Raw genomic sequence first — 19,996 nt, 5'->3', positions numbered from 1 at the left:
ACAATGGAGCGGGTGCTGTGCTGGGTGTTTTTTATTCACAATGGAGCGGGTGCTGTGCTGGGTGTCTTCTATTCATGATCTCGTTTAGTCCCCTTCACAATCTCAGTTAAAGCGGTTGCCTTCCTTACTGAAGAAACTGAAGCTCAGAGAGGTTCAATCCTTCATAACACCAGGTCTTGAACCTGCTCTATTCTGTCTGTAGAACCCACATCCTGACCTAAACCACGATGATTTGCACCTGGAGCAGCAGCGGCGTGGACGCTGGCCGCATGAAGCTTTTGCTGATGTGAACAGCCTTGGGTGCTGCTGCTGCCTGGGGGGCCTCCCAGGGCCATTACAGGGGCTGCTTCCCTGCTCATTTTGTTCTCTCTTTTTTGAAACAAGAGTTTCACTTGTTGTCCAGCCTGGAGTGCAATGGCGCAATCTTGGCTCACCGCAACCTCCACCTCCTGGGTTCAAGCGATTCTCCTGCCTCAGCCTCCTGAGTAGCTGGGATTACAGGCAGCCGCCACCACGCCCAGCTAATTTGTGTATTTTTAGTAGAGACGGGGTTTCACCATGTTGGCCAGGCTGATCTCAAATGCCTGACCTCATGATCTGCCAGCCTTGGCCTCCCAAAGCGCTGGGATTACAGATGTGAGCCACCATGCCCAGCCTAAAATATTTTTTTAATAGAGACAGGGTCTTGCTATATTGCCCTGGCTGGTCTTGAACTCCTGACTTCAAGTGATCCTCCCAAAGTATTGGGATTATAGGTGTGAGTCACCATGCCTGCCCCCATCATGTACTTTATCTCTAGATTATTTTAAATATCTAACATATTATAAATGCTATGTGGTTATTATGCATATTATTTGAATTTCTGTATTATTGTCGTGTTACTTTTTATTCTTTTTCCTCCTAAATGGTTTTGATCTGTGGTTGGTTGAATCTGAGGGTGTCCTTGGACAGGGAGGGCCAGGTAGAGAAGGCCCACTATAAAACTTTGTAAAGAGCACCATTGTATGCACACAAGAAAGGCTAGAAATGCTAACTGGGGTGGTGTATTTTATGGGACATATTTTACTCTTCCATTGTCTAAAAGTGTTTTTCATTGTGGCTTTATGACTTATAGGACAGAAAAAAAGCTGAATACACTTACAGTTTTAAAAAGTTGGCTGGATGCTGTGGCTCATGCCTGTAATCCCAGCACTTTGGGAGGCTGAAGTGGGTGGATCACCTGAGGTCAGGAGCTCAAGACTAGCCTAGTAGAGACATGGTGAAACCTGTCTCTACTCATTATACAAAAATTAGCTGGGTGTTGTGGTGGGTGCCTGTAATCCTGGCTACTCAGGAGGCTGAGGCACGAGAATTGCTTGAACCTGGGAGGTGGAGGCTGCAGTGAGCTGAGATCAAGCCACTGTACTCCAGCCTGGGCGACAAGAGTGAAACTCCATCCCCAACTCAAAAACAGACAAACAAACAAACAAAAAACCCCACCAGCTACAGTGAGCTGTGATCGCACCACTGCACTCCATCTGGGCAACAGAGCAAGGCCCCGTTTCATAAAATCAGAAAACAAAAGCCCGAAAGCCTATATGCTTCACATCTTCCGTGTGTGTGATCTGTGGCGTATGTGCAGATGAGCCCGGGCAAGCGTGCTAACTGCACTGTGGCTTCTGAGCCAACAGCCTGAGTGATCTTCCTCGCTGGGACGCTGCTACCTGCCTCTGTTTCCCCCATCTTCCCTGGCAGCTGCAGAGCCAGAGAGAGGTTTTATTTTCCAGAACAAGGCGTCTGTGGTCCTGACTACTCCTGAGCAGAGTTTTCACAGCTTCCCCGGCTCCCTCGGAGGAACGAGGGTCTGGAAGGAGATTGTGCCTTGTGCTTGGAACCAGGTACTTTTTTTTTTTTTTTTTTGAGACAGAGTCTTGCTCTGTCAGCCAGGCTGGAGTACAATGGCACCACCTTGGTTCACTGCAATCTCCATCTCCTAGGTTCAAGATTCTTCTACTGCTAGGCGCTTCGGCTCACGCCTGCAATCCCAGCACTTTGGGAGGCTGAGCTGGGCGAATCACCTGAGATCGGGAGTTCGAGACCAGCCTGAGAAACTCTGTCTCTACTAAAAATACAAAATTAGCTGGGGGTGGTGGCGGGCACTTGTAATGTCAGCTACTCGGGAGGCTGAGGCAGGAGAATCACTTGAACCCAGGAGGGGGAGGTTGCAGTGAGCCGAGATCGCACCACTGCACTCCAGCCTGGGTGACAGAAAAAACCCCCTTCAAAAAAAAAAAAAAAAAAGATTCTCCTACTTCAGCCTCCCAAGTAGCTGGGATTACAGGCGTGCGTCATCACACCCAGCTAACTGTGTATTTTTAGTAGAGATGGGGTTTTACCAGGCTGGTCTGGAGCTCCAGACCTCAGGTGATCCACCCGCCTCCGCCTCCCACAGTGCTGGGATTACAGGCATGAGCCACCGAGCCGGGCGGAACCAGGAAGCTTTGATTGCAGAAGCCAGATGGGACGTCGGCGTCTGTTGGCGTCTCAAGGCCATGCTCTCCTTGGCAAGACAGACCCTCTTCCTTTTTGGTCCTAAAAGCCACTCTAAAGCTCAGCAGCAGCTTGGGTGGGTGACGTGCACGTGCACCGATGCTGGGGTTCGTGGTCTTTGCAGGAAGTCAGGGTCCCTTGCAGGCTTGGAAGGAAATGAGGCCTGCTGGCAGGGACGCCTTGCTTGTGGCCTCCGGGAGGGGAGCAGAGAGAACCCGGAACCCCAGAGACAGGGAGGCTTCTCAGCGGTGGCTTCCTCATTTCTGGTTAGCTGTGGCGGGAGGGCAAATACAATTGCTTTTACAAAAGCAACCTCCTTTCTTTTCTTTTCTTTTCTTTTTTTTTTTTTTTGAGATGGAGTGTCACTCTGTCACTCAGGCTGGAGTGCAGTGGTGTGATCTCAGCTCACCGCAACCTCCGCCTCCTGGGTTCAAGAGATTCTCCTGCCTTAGCCTCCTGAGTACCAGCCGGCTAATTTTTTTGTATTTTTAGTAGAGACGGGGTTTCACTGTGTTGGCAAGGATGGTCTTGAACTCCTGACATTGTGATCTGCCCACCTTGGCCTCCCAAAGTGCTGGGATTTCAGGCATGAGCCACTGCACCCGGCCAAAAGCAGCTCCTTTATATCCAGAAGGTGACAGCTGGGCTCTCCTTTAGGGCCCCCGGAGAACTAACCCCCAGTGTGAGGCCGTGGCTGGCGGGGCGGGGTGGCAGGGGTGGCAGCAACGTTCCTGCCTCAGCGGCTGCAGCGTGACTTTATCCCACAGTCAGTGGGGTATATTTGCCCCCTGAGCTGGGGATCTGAGGAGCCCAGCTGCAGCCCGTTCTTAGGAGGAGGTTCTGCTCTCTGGGGAAAACCAAGTCCTGATCTGATTTGGGTCGGCGCTGTTCCCCCAGGGTGATCCAAAGCTTCCTGGGATGTTGGCCAGTACCCAAAGCTCTGTCAACCAGCCTGGGGTCCAGGAAAGACTCCCAGCACCCTCCCTCTCTCTGCTGGTGTCCGGGCTCTACTCTCATGTGACAGGCATGTGGCTCTTTGGAGGAAAGGAACTTTCACAATCAGACAGAAACAGCCGTCGGGAAAATAACTCTGTGGGTCACACAGGAGATTGGGCTCTGAGACGTCTGGAAGGCTGTGGGCCCCGAGGGGCATCCGGGTCAGGTTTCATCGGAGTCACGCCTCAGACCCCAGGAGGCTCCTGGAGCTCCAGGCTTCAGAGTGCTCTGGAGGCAGAGGGACAGTGTCTTCCTGTCTCCAACTTACCACACCAGAAATGAGGTGTGGGGCTGACCCTGCCCGATGAGACGCAGGTTTGACGTTCACTCCAGCATGCAGCGGGGTGGCGGCAGCTCAGAGCTGCCCCCAAACCCTCTCTGCCCCAGAGCAGGAGATCAGGGTGTGTTTCCCAAGGCTCTGAAACAGGAGCGACTCTCCTTAAAGTGCTCCTTGCAATACCCCTCGGAGCTGGGCCAGGCAGGGCTGGGGCTGCCTTGGAGAAAGAGAGGCCTGGCACCCTTGCTCTTCCAGTCCATGTGGGAAGGTGTCCTTCCTTAGGAAGGCGGATGTCACCGGCAGTGTCATCTTTTCCTAGGGCCTCGAGCCCTGTTCAGAGAACTGACAGGATTTTCCAGAAAGTTCTGTGTGTGCTGGTGCTGTTCTGCAAGCCCAGGGGACAGTCACGAACATCTGGGAAGGAGGGTGGGAGAGGCAGGATATGCAGTTAAGACCCAGTTTTTACCTATGTTTCTCTGCAAGGGTAGTTAAGAAATCATTTTTAAAATTAGATTTAATTAAGTAATTATGTTTTTTGAGCCAGAGTTTTTGCTCTTCTCACCCAGGCTGGAGCGCAGTGGCACAATCTTAGCTCACTGCAACCTCCACCTCCTGGGTTCAAGCAATTCTCATGCCTCAGCCTCCTGAGTAGCTGGGATTACAGGTGCCTACCACCATGCCCAGCTAATTTTTGTATTTTTTTTTTAGTAGAGACGGGGGTCTCACCATGTTGGCCAGGCTGGTCTCAAACTCCTTGAGTTTGTAAAGGCTCAGAAAGCCACCCTAGGAGACGGGGGAAGGACTAGTTTACACTCGAGACCAGGTGAGTCAGGTGGTCAGCCTCCAGGCTTCCTGCGAGACGGTGGCCCTCACTCACGCCAGCTTCTCACCTCTGCCTGGTAAGGGTGTTCTGGTATTTTTCTTTTTTCTTTTTCTGAGATGGAGTCTCGCTCTGTCGCCCAGGCTGGAGTACAGTGGTGTGATCTCAGCTCACCACAACCTCCACCTCCCGGGTTCAAGTGATGCTCCTGCCTCAGTCTCCCGAGTAGCTGGGACTACAGGCGTGAGCCAACACTCTCGTTAATTTTGTATTTTTAGTAGAGAAAAAAAGAAAAATGCCAGAATATCGTAACCAGGCAGAGGTGAGTAGCTGGCGTGAGCTTAAGGACCGACAGTCTGGAGTACTAACCGTCGCGGGAAGCCTGGAGGCTGACCACCTGACCAACCTGGTCTCCCCATTGTGAACCAGTCCTGACCCTCGTCTTCCTGGGTATAAACTAGTCCTGAACCTCATCTCCTAGGGTAGCTTTCTGGGCCTTCACAAACTCAAGGCCCAAGAAACCAGATCTTGATGCAACTTATTGCATTTATGTCTTTGTTTTGGTGAAGGGAAAATGAAAAGGAGCCTTCTTCCCTCTGCACAGCCCCCCCAGGGCCCAGGGAGTCTGGGACCTTCTTCCCTTTGCACAGGCCCCCGCAGCCCAGCCAGTCTGGCCCCGGCGCTTTGCGGGCTCTTGGGGCTGTGTGGTGGTCACCACGGCCAGGTGTAGCCTGCAGCCACAGAAGGCATGCCCAAGCCCTGTCTCCAGGCTGCCTGCAGATGGGCTCCGGCAGCCCCTTAGAGCGTGAGGGTGCAGATCAGTTTCTCTCACATTTCTCCCGTTGTTGAGCCGAAAGCCAGACTTCCCATCTGTCTGGCTGCGGGTGCGTCAGCATCATCCCTGGGAGCTGTGAGTGACAGCTTCAGCCTGCAGCACTGTGGGGCAGAGGAAGTAAGCATAATGTGAGCAACTAGCTTTTTTTTTTTTTTTTTTTTTTTTTGAGACGGAGTCTCACGCTGTCGCCCGGGCTGGAGTGCAATGGCCCGATCTCAGCTCACTGCAACCTCCACCTCCCAAGTTCACATGATTCTTCTGCCTCAGCCTCCTGAGTAGCTGGGATTACAGGCACGCCATCATGCCCAGCTAATTTTTGTGTTTTTAGTAGAGATGAGATTTCACTATGTTGGCCAGGGTGATCTTGAACTCCTGACCTCGTGATCTACCCACCTCAGCCTGCCAAAGAGCTGGGATTACAGGTGTGAGCCATTGCACCCAGCCTAAAAACAAGCTTTATTGCAAATCTGGGGCAGGCCTCGGAGAAGGACTCTGAGAATTGAGAGCAAAGTTTCCTTGGTGGGCTGAAGCATTTCTGGGTTTCTATGCCGTTTCCATGCTGGCACCTGATTGGAGGAGGAGGAGTGCAGCCTTCAGTGCTGGCTGCTTAGCGAGGGAGCCTGTGCACTGGGGAGTTCTCAGGATGTTTTGTGAGCATTAGCGAGTTAATTGGAACAGCAATTCTCCCACCACAAATGCAGTTCTAGGGTCCAGTTGTTCTTTCTTTGAGTTTTTCCAGAGAGTGGTCATTCTCAACACGACATCTCAACCCGCCCACGGTTCTTTTTCAGTTGGCGGAGTTGGGCTGGCTGAAACATCTGTGCAGCCTCCTTGGAGACTCCTTGTGACTGGGAATATACTTGACCATTCATTCACTTCATTCATTCATTCATTCGTATACTTCGCTTATTACATTTGCTCATTCATTCAGTGAAACTATTTCTGCAAGGTCCTGGGATTACACTGAATGACAGTGATGTGGTTCCTCTCGGAGACCTCATTCTAGCAGAAGAGACAGGCATTGCACAATTTGCAAGAGTACTGAGTATTCGGCAGGAGGGAGAGATGCAGGCGTCCCTGGTCGGTGGGTAGAGAAAGCTCCCTGGAAGAAGGGATATTCACATTAAGACCAGAAGGGTGAGTAGGAGATATCGAGGCAGAGGGGAGGTACAGCATTTTAGCCAGAGATGTCAACCTGTGCAAAAGTCCGAGGCAGGAAAGAGTGGAAGACATCAAGGAGGACTATGTGCCAGGTGAAGGTGAGAGGGGGGCCGAGGCCCGGCCATAAGGCCCTGAGACAGCCAGAAGGACGTCTGAGTCTCTATCCTGACAGTGTTGACGGGAGGCTGAGGCGGGAGAATCGCTAGAACTCGGAAGGTGGAGGTTTCAGTGAGCTGAGATTGTGCCACTGCACTCACGGGGGACAAGAGTAAAACTCCGTCTCAAAATTTAAGAAAGAAGCCGGAGATGGGTCATAGCAAGAGGGGAACGACATGCTGTGTTTAGAGAACTCTTTGGTTGCTGGGAGACAACGGGGAACTTTCCTCTAATTGATCTTGTCTGTGATGTCAGCCTCGTGAGCCCCGGAATGCTCCAGCCCACAGACCCAGACACAGTGTGGCCACCGCGGCCGAGTCTCGCCTGTTTTCACCCTCCTTTTGGGAGAACACGTGGCATGTGTGTTATTTTCTTGTGCCAGCTCCTGGCACTGGACTGTGTGTTTGTGGGGCTGAGCTGACCAGCTCAGGACAAGGTGCCAGAGCTTGGGGAAGAGGAAATCAGAAGTCACGAGGCTTCAGGATCAGAACCTGAAAGTACCTTCTGGAAAATACGAATGTCCTGGGCGCAGCTTGGACCAGGAGGAGTCGCGGCAGTTATTTCAGGGGTGTGTGCGCCTGGCTTCTGGGAGCGGCAGCCAGAGGCGCCAGCTTCCCTTGTGAAGATGGCTGGCTCAGACTGCCCCCTCCCTCCACCCCGAAGTTTATGAAGGTGAAACTGAGTTAGGAAGGCATGCAAAGCAGCATGATGGGGCAAAGAAGACACTGGGGGTGGGGCGGGGGCCTGCCATGCCGCCACCCTCTGTTTCCCCCAACCAGGTAGAGTTCGCCATGCCGCGGGCACTTAGGACAGGTGTTCTCAGGGCCGTCCTGTGGAACGTCTGATCAAGCCTGGCTTCTGCCTTGGATGCTGGTAGCGACCTCTTGTTATGATGGCCTCTTTAAATGCTACCACACACGGTTGTTTTTATTGACTTATATTTTCTTTGAGATAGGGTCTTGCTCTGTTGCCCAGGCTGGAGTGTTAGCGGTGTGAACTCAGCTCACTGCAGCCTCGCTCTCCCAGGCTCAAGCGATTCTCTTGCCTCAGCCTCTTAAGTTGCTGGGATCACAGGTGCCTGCCACCACACCAGCTCATTTTTGTATTTTTAGTAGAGATGGGGTTTCACCATGTCGGCCAGGCTGGTCTCAAACTCCTGACCTCAAGTGACCTGCCCACCTTGGCCTCCCAAAGTGCTGGGATTACAGGCATGAGCCTCTGTGCCTGGCTTGAAAATATTTTATTTTTATTTTTTTGAGAGGGAGCCTCACTCTGTTGCACCCAGGCTGGAGGTCAGTGGCATGATCTCGGCTCACTGCAACCTCTACCTCCGGGGTTCAAACAATTCTCCTGCTTCAGCCTCCCTAGTAGCTGGGGTTACAGGCATCCACCACCATGCCTGGCTAATGTGTGTGTGTGTGTGTGTGTGTGTGTGTGTGTGTGTATGTATTTTTTTTTTTAAGTAAAGATGGGGTTTCACCATGTTGGCCAGGCTGGTCTCGAACTCCTGACCTTGTGATCCACCTGCCTCGGCCTCCCAAAGTGCTGGGATTACAGGTGTGAGCCACCATACCCAGCCCATTTGAGAATATTTTAGTGAAGGTTTTGTCCAGTGGATGACCGTTCTGCCCATGTCACTCCTGGGGGCTTCTACTCCCTCTGGCCCAGATGAAATTCCTCCTGACTCCCCAGCTGTGCTGCTCCCAGCAGTAACATGTGGCCCTGGGTGGAACCTGGAGATGCGTGTCCTGGCCCTCGAGGGCCACTTGGCTGGAAGCGGCTGGTGGCCGAGGTGCTGCAGTGCAGCCGCCAGATGGCACCGGGGAGCCCCAGTCTCTGCCGCAGGACGGGCAGAGGCAGAAGTGGACTGCGGAGGACCTTGCCTTGGAGAGGCCTGGGCCTTAAAGAGACAGCGCTGCACCCCCGAGCCAGTGAGGCTCTCCGGGCGGCAGGCACCCAGCCAGGCTCAGAGGCTCCTTTGCCCTCACCTTGCCAAAGCCTGAGCCGCCGCCTTCGGAGCCGGTCTCCTTGACAGCTGGCCCTCAGCCCCTGCAGCCACTCCTGGGCCTGACGGGGACAGGGCCAGCTGGTGGGTGGCGTCAGCGCCTGGGACGCATCTGCAGAGCTCTGGCTGAGCGAGCGAGGAGCACGGCCAGCTTTGGGGCTGTGGTGACCGCAGTAGGGCAGAGGCCGCCTGTGAGCTCCGGCCCCAGCTGGACGTGCTCCTGCTTCCCTTGGGGCTCAGGATCCTGGAGCCACTGCACGGAGTCTCTGGGTTTTGGGGACTTAGAGAAACCTTGGTCTCTTCTGCCGGCGTCTTTCCGGATGCTGATGGGGACTTGGTGGTGAGTAAATGAGGCGGGAGCTCCAGTCCTGCTGTCCAGCCCTCAGGGGGACTCCTTGGGAGGACTCTCCTGTTGACCTCTGGGTGGTGTCATCTGAGCAATGGCCAGGGAGGGCCACGTGAGCTGGGGCTTGGCGAGGGACCCTCCTGTGACTGTGGCCCGGGGGGTACGTGATCTACGCCAGCAGCTCTACCAGGACGCTGGATGTGCTGTGGCCCCTGGTCGTGGGAACGGGCTTCACCTCGGTCCCCAGGAAGTGTGTGGGGGTGTCACAGATGCAGGGGCTGAGGTCACTGTGCCTTATGCTGCAGGGATGCCTTGGGAGGCCTCAAGGGGTGAATGCTGCCCCCGGGCATCAGGTCCACATCTTGCCGGGGTGGCAGGCCTCCCCATGAGTCAAGCTGACACAGAACCTCAGTGGAGACCTGAATACCTGGGGAGGGATTCTGGTTCCCCTCTGTCACCTGTAGCTCTCATGGCTGCTGGAAACACCAGGAGGCTGAGCAGAGGGCAAGTGAGAAGAGGGCGAAGGACAGACTCTGAGGCCGAGACTTCACCCTTAGAGGTGACTCTGTGGAGGCCCGGGGAATTATCTTCTTTCGCCAGACTAGAGGGCTGAGGATGAATCTTAGACTAGTCAATGCTGGCCGGGTGAGGTGGCTCACATCTGTAAACCCAGCACTTTGGGAGGCTGAGGAGGGCGAATCACCTGAGGTTGGATGTTCGAGACCAGCCTGGCCAACATGGTGAAACCACGTGTCTACGAAAAATACAAAAATTAGCCAGGCGTGGTGGTGGGTGCCTGTAATCCCAGCTACTCAGGAGGCTGAGGCAGGAGAATCTCTTGAACCCAGGAGATGGAGGTTGCAGTGAGCCAAGATCGCGCCATTGCACTCCAGCCTCAGCCTCCAGAGTAGCTGGGATTACAGGCACCCGCCACCATGCCTGGCTAATTTTTGTATTTTTAGTAGAGATGGGTTTTCACCACGTTTGCCAGGCTGGTCTCAAACTCCTGACCTCAAGTGACCTGCCGGCCTCGGCCTCCCACAGTGCTGGGATTACAGGTGTGAGCCACCGCATCTGGCCCTGGGCGCGCACCTTCTGTAGATGTGAACACTGCAGCTGGAAACGCTTGAGACTGGCCCGAGGCATGGCAGAAGTGGGGTCTGGCTGGGGCTGGCACTTGGGAGATTGCCACTGGACTTCCTTCAGCTTGTCTCCAGGGTCATCTGCCCTGCGTAGTAGATACGCTTTTCTTGAGAAGCCAGTTCTGTTTTTACTTCATCATGAGTGGCCCTGGGAGGTTCTGAAATAACGCGGCCTCATCCCTCATGTAGCTCCGATTTCTTCCTCCCTGCGTTTCATTCTGTTTATTTATTCGTTCACTAATTGCCGCTCAATGCAGAGATTACACATGGGAGCCCTGGGTTCAGACTTGGTGAATTTCCAAGCATCGCCATCTGCTAGTTAGCCAATGGCTTAGCTTCTCCGCACCTCAATTTCTTCTTCTGTGAAATGGAGATCATAGTAAATTGGCAGAAGTAGCAATACCCGGCACTTAAGAAGCACTCAGTAGCCCAGGCACGGTGGCTCACACCTATAACCCCAGCACTATGGGGGGCTGAGGCAGGAGGACCAGCTTGAACCCAGGAGTTGGAGGCTGCAGTGAGCTGAGATTGTGCCACTGCACTCCAGACTGGGTGATAGAGTGAGACTCTCAAAAAAAAGCACTCAATAAGCGTTAGCTGTCATCAATTTTACTAGTTCGATGTGCGTTATTCTTTTTTTTTTTTTTTTTTTTTTTTTAGAGGGGAGGTTGTTTTGCTCTGACGCCAGGCTGGAGTGCAGTGGCACAATATTGGCTCACTGCAACCTCTGCCTCCTGGGTTCAAGCGATTCTTCCGCCTCAGCCTCCCGAGTAGCTGGGACTACAGGCACGTGCCACCACACCCGGCTAATTTTTGTATTTTTAGTAGAGACAGGGTTTCATCATGGCGAAGATGGTCTCGATCTCTTGACCTCATGATCCGCCCGCCTCGGCTTCCCAAAGTGCTGGGATTACAGGCATGAGCCACCGCGCCCGGCCCGATGTGCATTATTCAGTGCCATCATGCTGGGCCTCTGGCAGAAAGCTGATATGGTGGCACGGTGCGGTGCCGGCTGCGCTGGAAGACAACTGGGTCTTGTGCGCCTGCCATGCTGAGCACTGGGAGGAGGTGCCGTCCATCCGGCATTTAAGGAGCTGATCTGCCTGTGAGGGTGCAGACGCCTCGTTGTGTGCTCATCACTGTCTATTAGGGTTTGGCTGTTCATTGGAATGTAGTGGGCCTCACCTGCTCTCACCAGCTGTGGATTCCGCCTCTGCATGAGTGAGCTCCCTGCCTGGAACAGGCTTTTGTCACTGGCAGTGACCTCTGGGTGATCAAAGGAGCAGGGACTTGGGGGCCTTCCCGTTGTGTGTGGTGGGGCTGAGCTGCTAACCTGAGCAGGAGGAGAGCTGGAGGCGCCCAGTTTCTCAGTTTCGGTTCCAGGGGCAGTCCCCCATTTCCATCCTGCCCGAGAGATTGGTGGCAGCACGCGTTGGTTGTGGGGAGGCTGTGAGTGGCACATGCTTGGGAATGAGGAGCAGGCAGATGGCCTTGGAAATGGGCTCCGTCTTCTTCCCACTCAGCCCCTCACTAGCCCCCTGCTCCAGGCAGTGCAACAAACCATTAAATCCCCTTTACGTCCAGTGATGAGGCAGCAGCAGGCGGGTCACCCGGGGCTGGGAGCTGCAGACAGCCTGAGTGCCTGAGCTGCAGGGAGGGCAGCAGAAGGTGGACAGCACTGGCCCCACAGATGATCCGGGTAATGGTTAGAAGGGGCCTGGAGGAGACAGAGTGACAGATGTGGGTTCAGTGCCTTGGGGAGCACTGGCTGGTCCCCATCGGTCCCTGTTTAGCCGAATCAGGATGGTCTGTCTGTACACCTCCCTGCTGTTCTGACAGATCGGGGTTGCTGTCTGGTGTTAAGAGTCACTCGGGAGCAGCACCTTTGGCAAAGTGCAGACGAGAATGACTCTTTAACTCCTTCCCTCCCGGGGCGTGATGCTGAATCTCCCCAGCTCCTCCGTGCCAGGGATATGGAGGTTTCTGCTCCCATCCAAATCACGGTGGTGCCCAAAAGTCCACACATTTGTCTCCAAGGCCAAGATTCGAATCTGGCCGTGTGGTGTTAACATCTGCTGGAAGCCATCCAATAAACGTACCAAGGGAATCTCGAAGTAGCTGTCCTTCCCTGAGCCGCGTGTGCCAGACAGATGCCTGCAGACAGAGGAGGGTTGATGGGGCTTCCCGGAGGGTGGTCTCCATCCCCATGGACCAGCAGAGATTTCTCGAGACCTTCGACACGCTGTGACCACCAGTTAGCTGGCAGTGGAGGCAGCACGCGTGGTGATTAGGGGCATGAGCAAGGCCAGGTGCAGTGGCTCACCCCTGTAATCCCAGCACTTTGGGAGGCTGAGGGGGGCAGATCGCCTGACGTCAGGAGTTCAAGACCAGCCTGACCAACACGGAGAAACCCCGTCTCTACTAAAAATACAAAAAGTTAGCTGGGCGTGGTGGTGACGCACCTGTAATCCCAGCTACTCAGGAGGCTGAGGCAGGAGACTCGCTTGAACCCAAAAGGAGAAGGTTGCAGTGAGTCAAGATCGTGCCACTGCACTCCAGCCTGGGCAACAAGAGCGAAACTCCGTCTCAAAAAAAAAGCATATCAACAGATTTCCAGGGTTCAAGTGTCAGCCCTCACTCACTCTCCGGGTGGCTCACTCAGCTGCTTAGGGCCTCAGTTTTCTGACCTGGAAAGTAGAGAAAACAGAACAGTGGCTTTCACATTGAGATCACACCAGTGAACGAGGCGATAAGCCGGGTGCATGGTCGGCCCTCAGTGCTCATTAGGAGACGCTTTCCTCCTTAGAGCCCTCGGGGTCTGTCTCTCCCGCCACCCTGTACCGTGGTGGAGCAGAAGGCCCGAAGCGGCAGGACTGGACAGAACGTAGACAGGAACAAGCACCACGGAAAACAACTGCACATCGTAGCTTGGGAGATGCTGAAAATAGCTTGTCAGGCCTTTGTAGATAAAAATGTAAAATGTACGCAAATGTATGTGACTCACACAGAAGAATACATCCATGGCTTCCTCTGCGTCCGCGCCGGATGTGGCCTTCGGGAAAATCCCACGGTGTGGGGAGAGGGCCTGGGCTTGCTTGGTGGCTGTTTTGAGGAGGGGATTGTGCTGCTGCCTCCTGGCCTCCATTTCCACCTTTCTCCAGGGCCCTTTGTCTTCTGAGAGTTCCACGTGGAAAGAAGAGACGCCGCAGCCCCTCCTGGCTGCTCCGGCCCCGCCGCCCGCCCTCTGAGCGCCTGCTTGTTCCCTTCCCAAGCTGGAGCTCTATTTCTGGAGCGCCTCATTGGAGATGCACGCCCCCCTCCCTGCCAAGCTCCAGGTGCCTGCCTGGCCCTCCCAGTCCTGTGTGCCAGTCAGGGACGGTGGGAGGGAGACAGCGGAGCAGGGAGTGGTGGCAAGGGACTGCGCTGGTGCCCGAGCCAGGAGGACTGGGGCGGGGAGCCCAGTGGACACAGGAGGGGCAATCATACTGAAAACCGCTCTGCAGCCACCTGTAGAGGCTTCGCCACCCACAGCATTGGCCCTGAGTCTCCAGGGGCCCCCAGCCTGTGATGAGTAGGTCACCCCATCTCCCCTGGGGCGGCTGCAGAGGCTTCCGCCCGACCAGCTTAAGGGCTGCCTACAGCTTCCTCTCAGCATCCTGCGGGAGAGCAGCTTCTCCCCTCAAGAACGAGATGTGTGTGTGTCTGTTAGGAATGATGAGGACCAGCCCCCACACCCCTAAACGTTCTGTAGATGCTGACCACACTGCCCCCCGCCCCGCCCCCCAAAAGGCTAGGCTGAGTTTACCTTGCTGGTGGGCCTCGGGAGGGCTGGGCTTCATGATGGTTTTCCCCCTAAGCTGCCTGGGGATGGGGTGGGGTGGGGACTGCTCTGATATCTGAAATGTCACTCTCTAGGGTACCGGGTCCCCCGGTGGGTCCCATTGCTGCCCTTCCCCTGGGTTCAGGAAGGGGCTTCAGCCCCACTGCCCTGGACCCCCCCTGGCCTGACTCTCCTCCCTTCCCTGCTCCAGGGTTGCCTGGCCCAAGGTGGTCTATGGGAAAGCCACCACGGCTCCCACGGAACCAGCCCACAGGGACAGGCATGGGGTCCCCCAGTCTCTTTACTGCCCTTGGGCCAGGGGTCTTCGTTAGACCCCCCTCTCTCTCAACCTCCTGTTCTCAGGCCTCTTAGCCTGACTTCTTGCAACTCGTAGGTGATGATGCAGACATGGTGGGCTTCCTGGTTGTGGCTGGGGGTCCCAGGAGGGGTCCTGGTGGGGAACATGAGGCTGGGGGTCCCCAGGAGGGGTCCTGGAGGGGACCGTGGAGACCCTGGGGCTTCTCCTGGCTCCGGTGTGTCCTCCGCCCACGAGGGGCGCAATTGGGACGGTCCTGTCCCCACGGCTCCCGCGGACCTCGGGCCTCCCGCGTCTCCAGCCCCCAGTGAGTGGCGGGAACTGCAGCTCTGGAGGTCACGGGCGTGGGAGACGCGGCGGGGAAGGTTCGGGAGGAAAGAGGCGCCTCCCCGCGGCGCGCAGGACGCTCTCCGGGTTCGCGCCGCAGCGATCCTGGCTGGGGAGGGGCCCGGCTGCCGCTCCCGCCCCCGAAGCCGCGCTTGGAGATCGGCGGGTGATGTCACCCCTGCGGGACGGGGGGCCCCAGCACAGGGTCTGCGGCTCCCCGGGATCCTGCCGAGCCCTGCGCGGGGGCGCACGAGGGGGGCCGGGGTCTGCGCCACCGCCCGGAGACCCCGCGCGCCCCGCTGTCCCCTGAGCCCGCCCGGGTGTGTTGGGGGGAGTTCCGCGGGGGGCGGAGCCTCAGCACCCGGCCCCGCCCCGCCCCGCCCCCTCGCGCGGCCCCGGGAAGTTGCTCCTCTGCTCCGGGATCCGCAGCGGGGCCGGGAGGGTTGAGGGGCGCCCGCCCCGCCCCGCACGCCCGCCTGCCCGCGCCCCTCCCGGCCGCCCCGCGCTCCTCCCGGGACCCGGTTCCCGCGCTCCACGCCCCGCCGCGCCTCAACTTCGGCCTCGGGCCCCCAGCCTCCCTCCCTCCTTTGTTGTGCGATGAGGGTCGGGTTTCGCGTCTGACCGACCAGCAGCCGCCGCCGCCGCCGCGGGATGGAGCCGCTCAGCCACCGGGGCCTCGCGCGCCTGTCCTGGATCGACACCCTCTACAGCAGTACGTGCCGCGGGGTCGGGGGCAGGGGCGGGGGCGGGGTCCAGGCGCCGCCGGCTCGGCCGGGGGGCTCGTCCCGGAGCGGATCCCGCGCCCGGGGGCGGGGACCGTGGGCGGACCGCGCTGAGAGCCGCGCCGCCCCCTCCCACCTGTTGTGAGTCCGCCGCGGGCTCGGAGCGGGAGGGACCCTCGGGCGCTGCCCCCTTCCCGGCTGCCGGCTTCTCTGTCCAGGCTGAAGCTGGAAGGCCGTTTTGGGAAAGTCTTTGGCTCACGAGCTTCCCACCCGGGGGCTCCGGGGCAGTCGTGTGGGTCGGGGCCGGGGTTCGGGGCCGGGGGCGGGATCCGGATGGGGCAGGAGGGAGACGGTGGCGCTGAGACCCGTGGGGGCAGCGCGGATGCGGATGCGGGAGCAGAGAATCGCGGCTCACAGCCTTTCCCGCAGCCTCGGCGCCGCCCCCACCCTCTCCAGCACCGCCACCCTCGGGAGGAAACAGACCTGCCCGGACTCTCCACCCCCTCGCGCCCAGATCTGCCTGGGTCACGCGCTCGGTCTCGCGTGGCCCCGGGGGTTGCGTAGCTGATCACTGGTAAACGGGGTTCGGGGGCAACCGAGAGCCGCCCACCCTCGTCCCCCACTGCAGCTGCTCCAGTGGCCGGAACGGCACCGCCCCTTCTCCTCTGCACCCACACCTTCCCCGCAGCGGGGATTAGAAGAGGGTCCCCTGGGCTTGGAGGAACGTGGTGGATTTCACCCTTCCTGGTCCCGCGAATGCGACCCTCCCAGTCTCTCTGGGCATCTCCCAGGCAGGAGTTGGGGGAGGCAGGTGGAGCCAGGTCCAGCCGGTTCAGCCTGGTTCTAGGCGCTGGATGCCGTGGAACAAAAGCGTTATTTTATTTTTATTTTTTGAGATGGAGTTTCTCTCTTGTTGCCTAGGCTGGAGTGCAGCGGCTCAGTCTCTGCTGCAACCTCCCCCGCTCGGGTTCAAGCGATTCTCCTGCCTCACCCTCCTGAGTAGCTGGGATTACAGGCATGCGCCACCATACCTGGCTAATTTTTTATATTTTTAATCTAGTCAGCGTTCCACCACGCTGGCCAGGCTGGGCTTGAACTCCTGACCTCAGGTGATCCACCATCCTCGCCTCCCAAAGTGCTGGGATTATAGGAGTGAGCCACCGTGCCCCCTGTTAAGGGTTACCCTGGCTCGAGTTCCTTGATAAGTCATATGGGGATGGGAGAAGTAGAAAAGGGTGACACCTTGAGTCCCAGAGTCTTACCCAGGAGGCTCCACCGTACCCACGATTCAGCCTCTGACCTCGGCATCCCCTTGGGTCCAGGTCATTCCCTGCATCTTCTCCACCCCGCCTCCTCCTCCATCCTCTGTTCCTTCCTCCTCTTCTCTAGGAGTTGTCCTTGTGATAGTTCACTCTGCTTTGGTTTCTCAACATCAAAGGGGCAAAGCTAGTTCCCCTGGGCGTGGGTCCTGTGCCAGGCGCCGCCGCTCCATCTGCTCCCTCCCCTGCAGAGGCCAGTGCCGCGGGGTGAAGGTCAGGGCCCGCGGCTGCGTGGCATGTGTGTGCACGTGTGTCTGTGTGAGAGGGGCACGCATCTGTTTAGAGCCCTGATGCAGATCAGCTGCTGACCTGGAGGAGGGATTAGCGCCCCTCTCTTAGCTGTGGTTTGCAAACCCCATCCTCACAATGCCTCAGATGCACATGCTGCCTCTGTGCCTGGATATTTCTGGCTCTTTGCAGAACCCACTCCTTGCTTCCCTATTTCCTGAAGCATGGAATCCTATGGAAACCTGTCTCTAGCCGTCTCGGGCTGAACAACACTCCCTCCACCTGACCCCTGATGTTTACAAGTCTTCATACCCTGCCCTCTTCCCCACAAGCCTGGAACAAAAAAGCAAAGTGGCCTGACACCACCTTGAAAATTCCAGACCAGAGGAATGGCAGAAGAGGGAAGTAGGCCAAGGCCTCTTAGGAGGTTCTGTGGACCAGCCCTGATTCCGGCCGACTGGCACCTGAGCTGTGTACCCTCTGCTGCAGCCCTGGCCTCTGGGAGGCTCCTGGGGTGGCCTGGATGGTAGGTGGGAGGGGGCACTGATGTGGCCACAGGTGAGGAGCCCCTGCCACCCTCCTGAGAACAGTGTATCGGAGACGAGAGCCGCAGCAGGAGCAGGAGCTTCCGGGGGATGGTATGCAGTCATGTTTGGGCTGTTAGCCGTCAAGCTTCCTCTTGACAAGAGCCTAAATTAAAACAAATACCCAAACTGCCATTTGCCCGGCAGCATGCTCTGTGGCTCCCAGAGGAAGTTTCTCTGCCTCCCGGGAGGCTGTTTGCTTCCAAGGCTCACAGTCCTGGGGTGACAAATCTCCACAAATGCCAGATCCATCAGGAGTCGTAAAGGGGGTACACCCAGGGCGCGGGGCGGCAGTGTGACTTCTCAGAGATGGGAATGACTCAGTGTTAGATGTTCCCTGCCTGCCCCTCTCCAGGCGCTGCTCCTGGTAACAGTGATAATGGCATCTCCTGAGCACCTGCTGTGTGGCAGCCACTGGGATAGGCACTTGCTTTCTTTTTTTCTTCTTTTTTTTTTGTCCTTTGAGACAGGGTCTCCCTCTGTTGCCCAGGCTGGAATGGAGTGGTGTGATCTTGGCTCACTGCAGCCTCTGCCTCCCAGATGCAAGCAATTCCCCAGCCTCAGCCTCCTGAGTAGCTGCGATGACAGGCGTGCACCACCACAACCAGGCTAATTTTTGTATTTTTAGTAGAGATGGGGTTTTGCTGTGTTGGTCAGGCTGGTCTCGAACTCCTGACCTCAGGTGATCTCCCCACTTTGGCCTCCCAAGGTGCTGGGATTACAGGCGTGAGCCACTGAGCCTGGTCTGTGCTAGGCACTTTGTATGCATTCCCTCCAAACCTCACAACTCTGCAACTCTTACAGATTAGGGATGAGAGGCTCAGTCAGCACAAATCATATACCTCAGATCACATAAGTGACAGATGGCTGAGCTGGAATTCAGATTGTACCCTAGAAGAATGAGGAGGACCCCGAGTGCCACTGGGTATGTCTGAGCTTATTCAAGGCCTTGGAATGTCACAGAATGGGGGACACCGTTGTCTGCGGCCCTCTTTTGCAGAGCTCTCCCTGAAATGGTCTGGGAGGGTAAGTGGCTTCAATGACTCTCACCCCGACCTGGCCCCGTGCCTCTTGTAGGACCTGGGGCCGGGCCTGGAGCCCAGGCAGGGACGGCTGAGGCTCTCTCTGAGCCCACTGAGGCCGGTGGCTCTCTGCTTCAGAGGTGCCAGCCTTCCCCTCCCCTCACACACTTCTTGCCTTTGGGGTTGGCAGCTCATTCTTGATGGTTTTAGCATCTGTGCCAGCAGGAGTGTACCCACTTCCATCACAGGTTTGGTGGTCATTTGATGAGGGTGGGCAGCAAATCCCCTGCCTCTCCTATGGCAGAAGTCCTGGAGTGCCGGGGTAAGTGTGATTTGTCTGGCTTAAGGAGGAGGGTAGGATCCCAGCTGCCAGGGCGGCCTGGGGCTGATGGGAGCCGAGCGCTTTGCCCTGGAGTGACCGATGCAGGTTCCGGTCTGCACCACTCATGTGCCTGCACCAATGTAGCCATGTGAGCATTACCCCCAGCACCTGACCTAGGATCTTTCCCTGGGACTGGGGTGATGCTCTCTGTGAGGCTGTATTATTATTATTATTATTATTTTTTGATACAGAGTCTCTCTCTCTTGCCCAGGCTGGAGTGCAGTGGTATGATCTCAGCTCACTGCAACCTCTGCCTCCTGGGTTCAAGCGATTCTCCTGCTTCAGCCTCCTGAGTAGCTGGGATTACAGGCACCTACACCGTGCCCAGCTAATTTTTTGTATTTTTAGTAGAGATGGGGTTTTGCCATGTTGGCCAGGCTGGCCTCGAACTCCTGACCTCAGGTGATCCTCCCGCTTTGGCGAAAAGTGCTGGGATGACAGGCGTGAGCCCCGCGCCCAGCCACGTGTGTTTTATCATAATGCCTCTATGTCTTTTGCCACCCTTTCTGCTAAATGCTTTTTTTTTTTAATAATTTTTTTTTTTTTTTTTTAAAGATGAGCTTTCACCATGATGGCCAGGCTGGTCTTGAACTCCTGACCTCAGGTGATCTACCCACCTCGGCCTCCCAAAGTGGTAGGATTACAGGCGTGAGCCACCACGCCCAGCCTCCACGAAACACTTCTGATCTTCTTTCTTTTTTTGTTTTCCTACCCCTGGGATTAGGTTGGAGTTAAGTTCTGTGGAGGAGCCCACAGTGGGGGCGGAGGTGTGCTTTGAAACCTTCGCAGTCCCTGGATTCTCCAGGCAGATCTGGAGGAAGACACACGTGTGCCCCAGGCAGGGTGATATCGGGCCCCTCTTCAAATGGAAAATCTTTAGTATGTGTTTAGGACTGACTTAGAGGAGAGGCTGAAGGTTGCCCCGAAGGCCTCTCCCTTTGCCTTGCCAGCCTCTATTTGGTCCCAGGCAATTTAGTTCTGGCTGCAAACATACCCGCGCCCCCCCCCC

The 19,996-nt window shown here is 56.5% G+C and overlaps 1 protein-coding gene across 3 annotated transcripts in view; it reads left to right on the top strand.

Moving 5' to 3' along the window:
* ABR (ABR activator of RhoGEF and GTPase) overlaps positions 1–19,996 on the top strand; it is a 207,990-nt gene that overhangs the window by 31,406 nt on the left and 156,588 nt on the right. The window contains exon 1 of one of the 3 annotated variants that reach the window (XM_032263464.1): positions 8,628–9,119. The exons of 1 other annotated variant lie outside the window; for it this stretch is intronic. Coding sequence is in view for 1 of the 2 variants with exons in the window: in XM_032263463.1 (XP_032119354.1) it covers positions 15,382–15,442 (61 nt within the window). In the remaining variant the exon portion in view is untranslated. Of the gene's footprint in view, positions 1–8,627; positions 9,120–15,218; positions 15,443–19,996 lie in introns of those variants that run through there. One more of the 3 variants, XM_032263463.1, reaches the window with a different exon arrangement.

The sequence above is a fragment of the Sapajus apella genome, unplaced genomic scaffold (genome assembly GCF_009761245.1).
Source record: "Sapajus apella isolate SASKATOON/1434 unplaced genomic scaffold, GSC_monkey_1.0 scaffold136, whole genome shotgun sequence".
NCBI classification, from domain to species: domain Eukaryota; kingdom Metazoa; phylum Chordata; class Mammalia; order Primates; family Cebidae; genus Sapajus; species Sapajus apella.
Note: the sequence above shows the minus strand (reverse complement) of the source record. Positions and strands in the feature narration are given on the sequence as shown.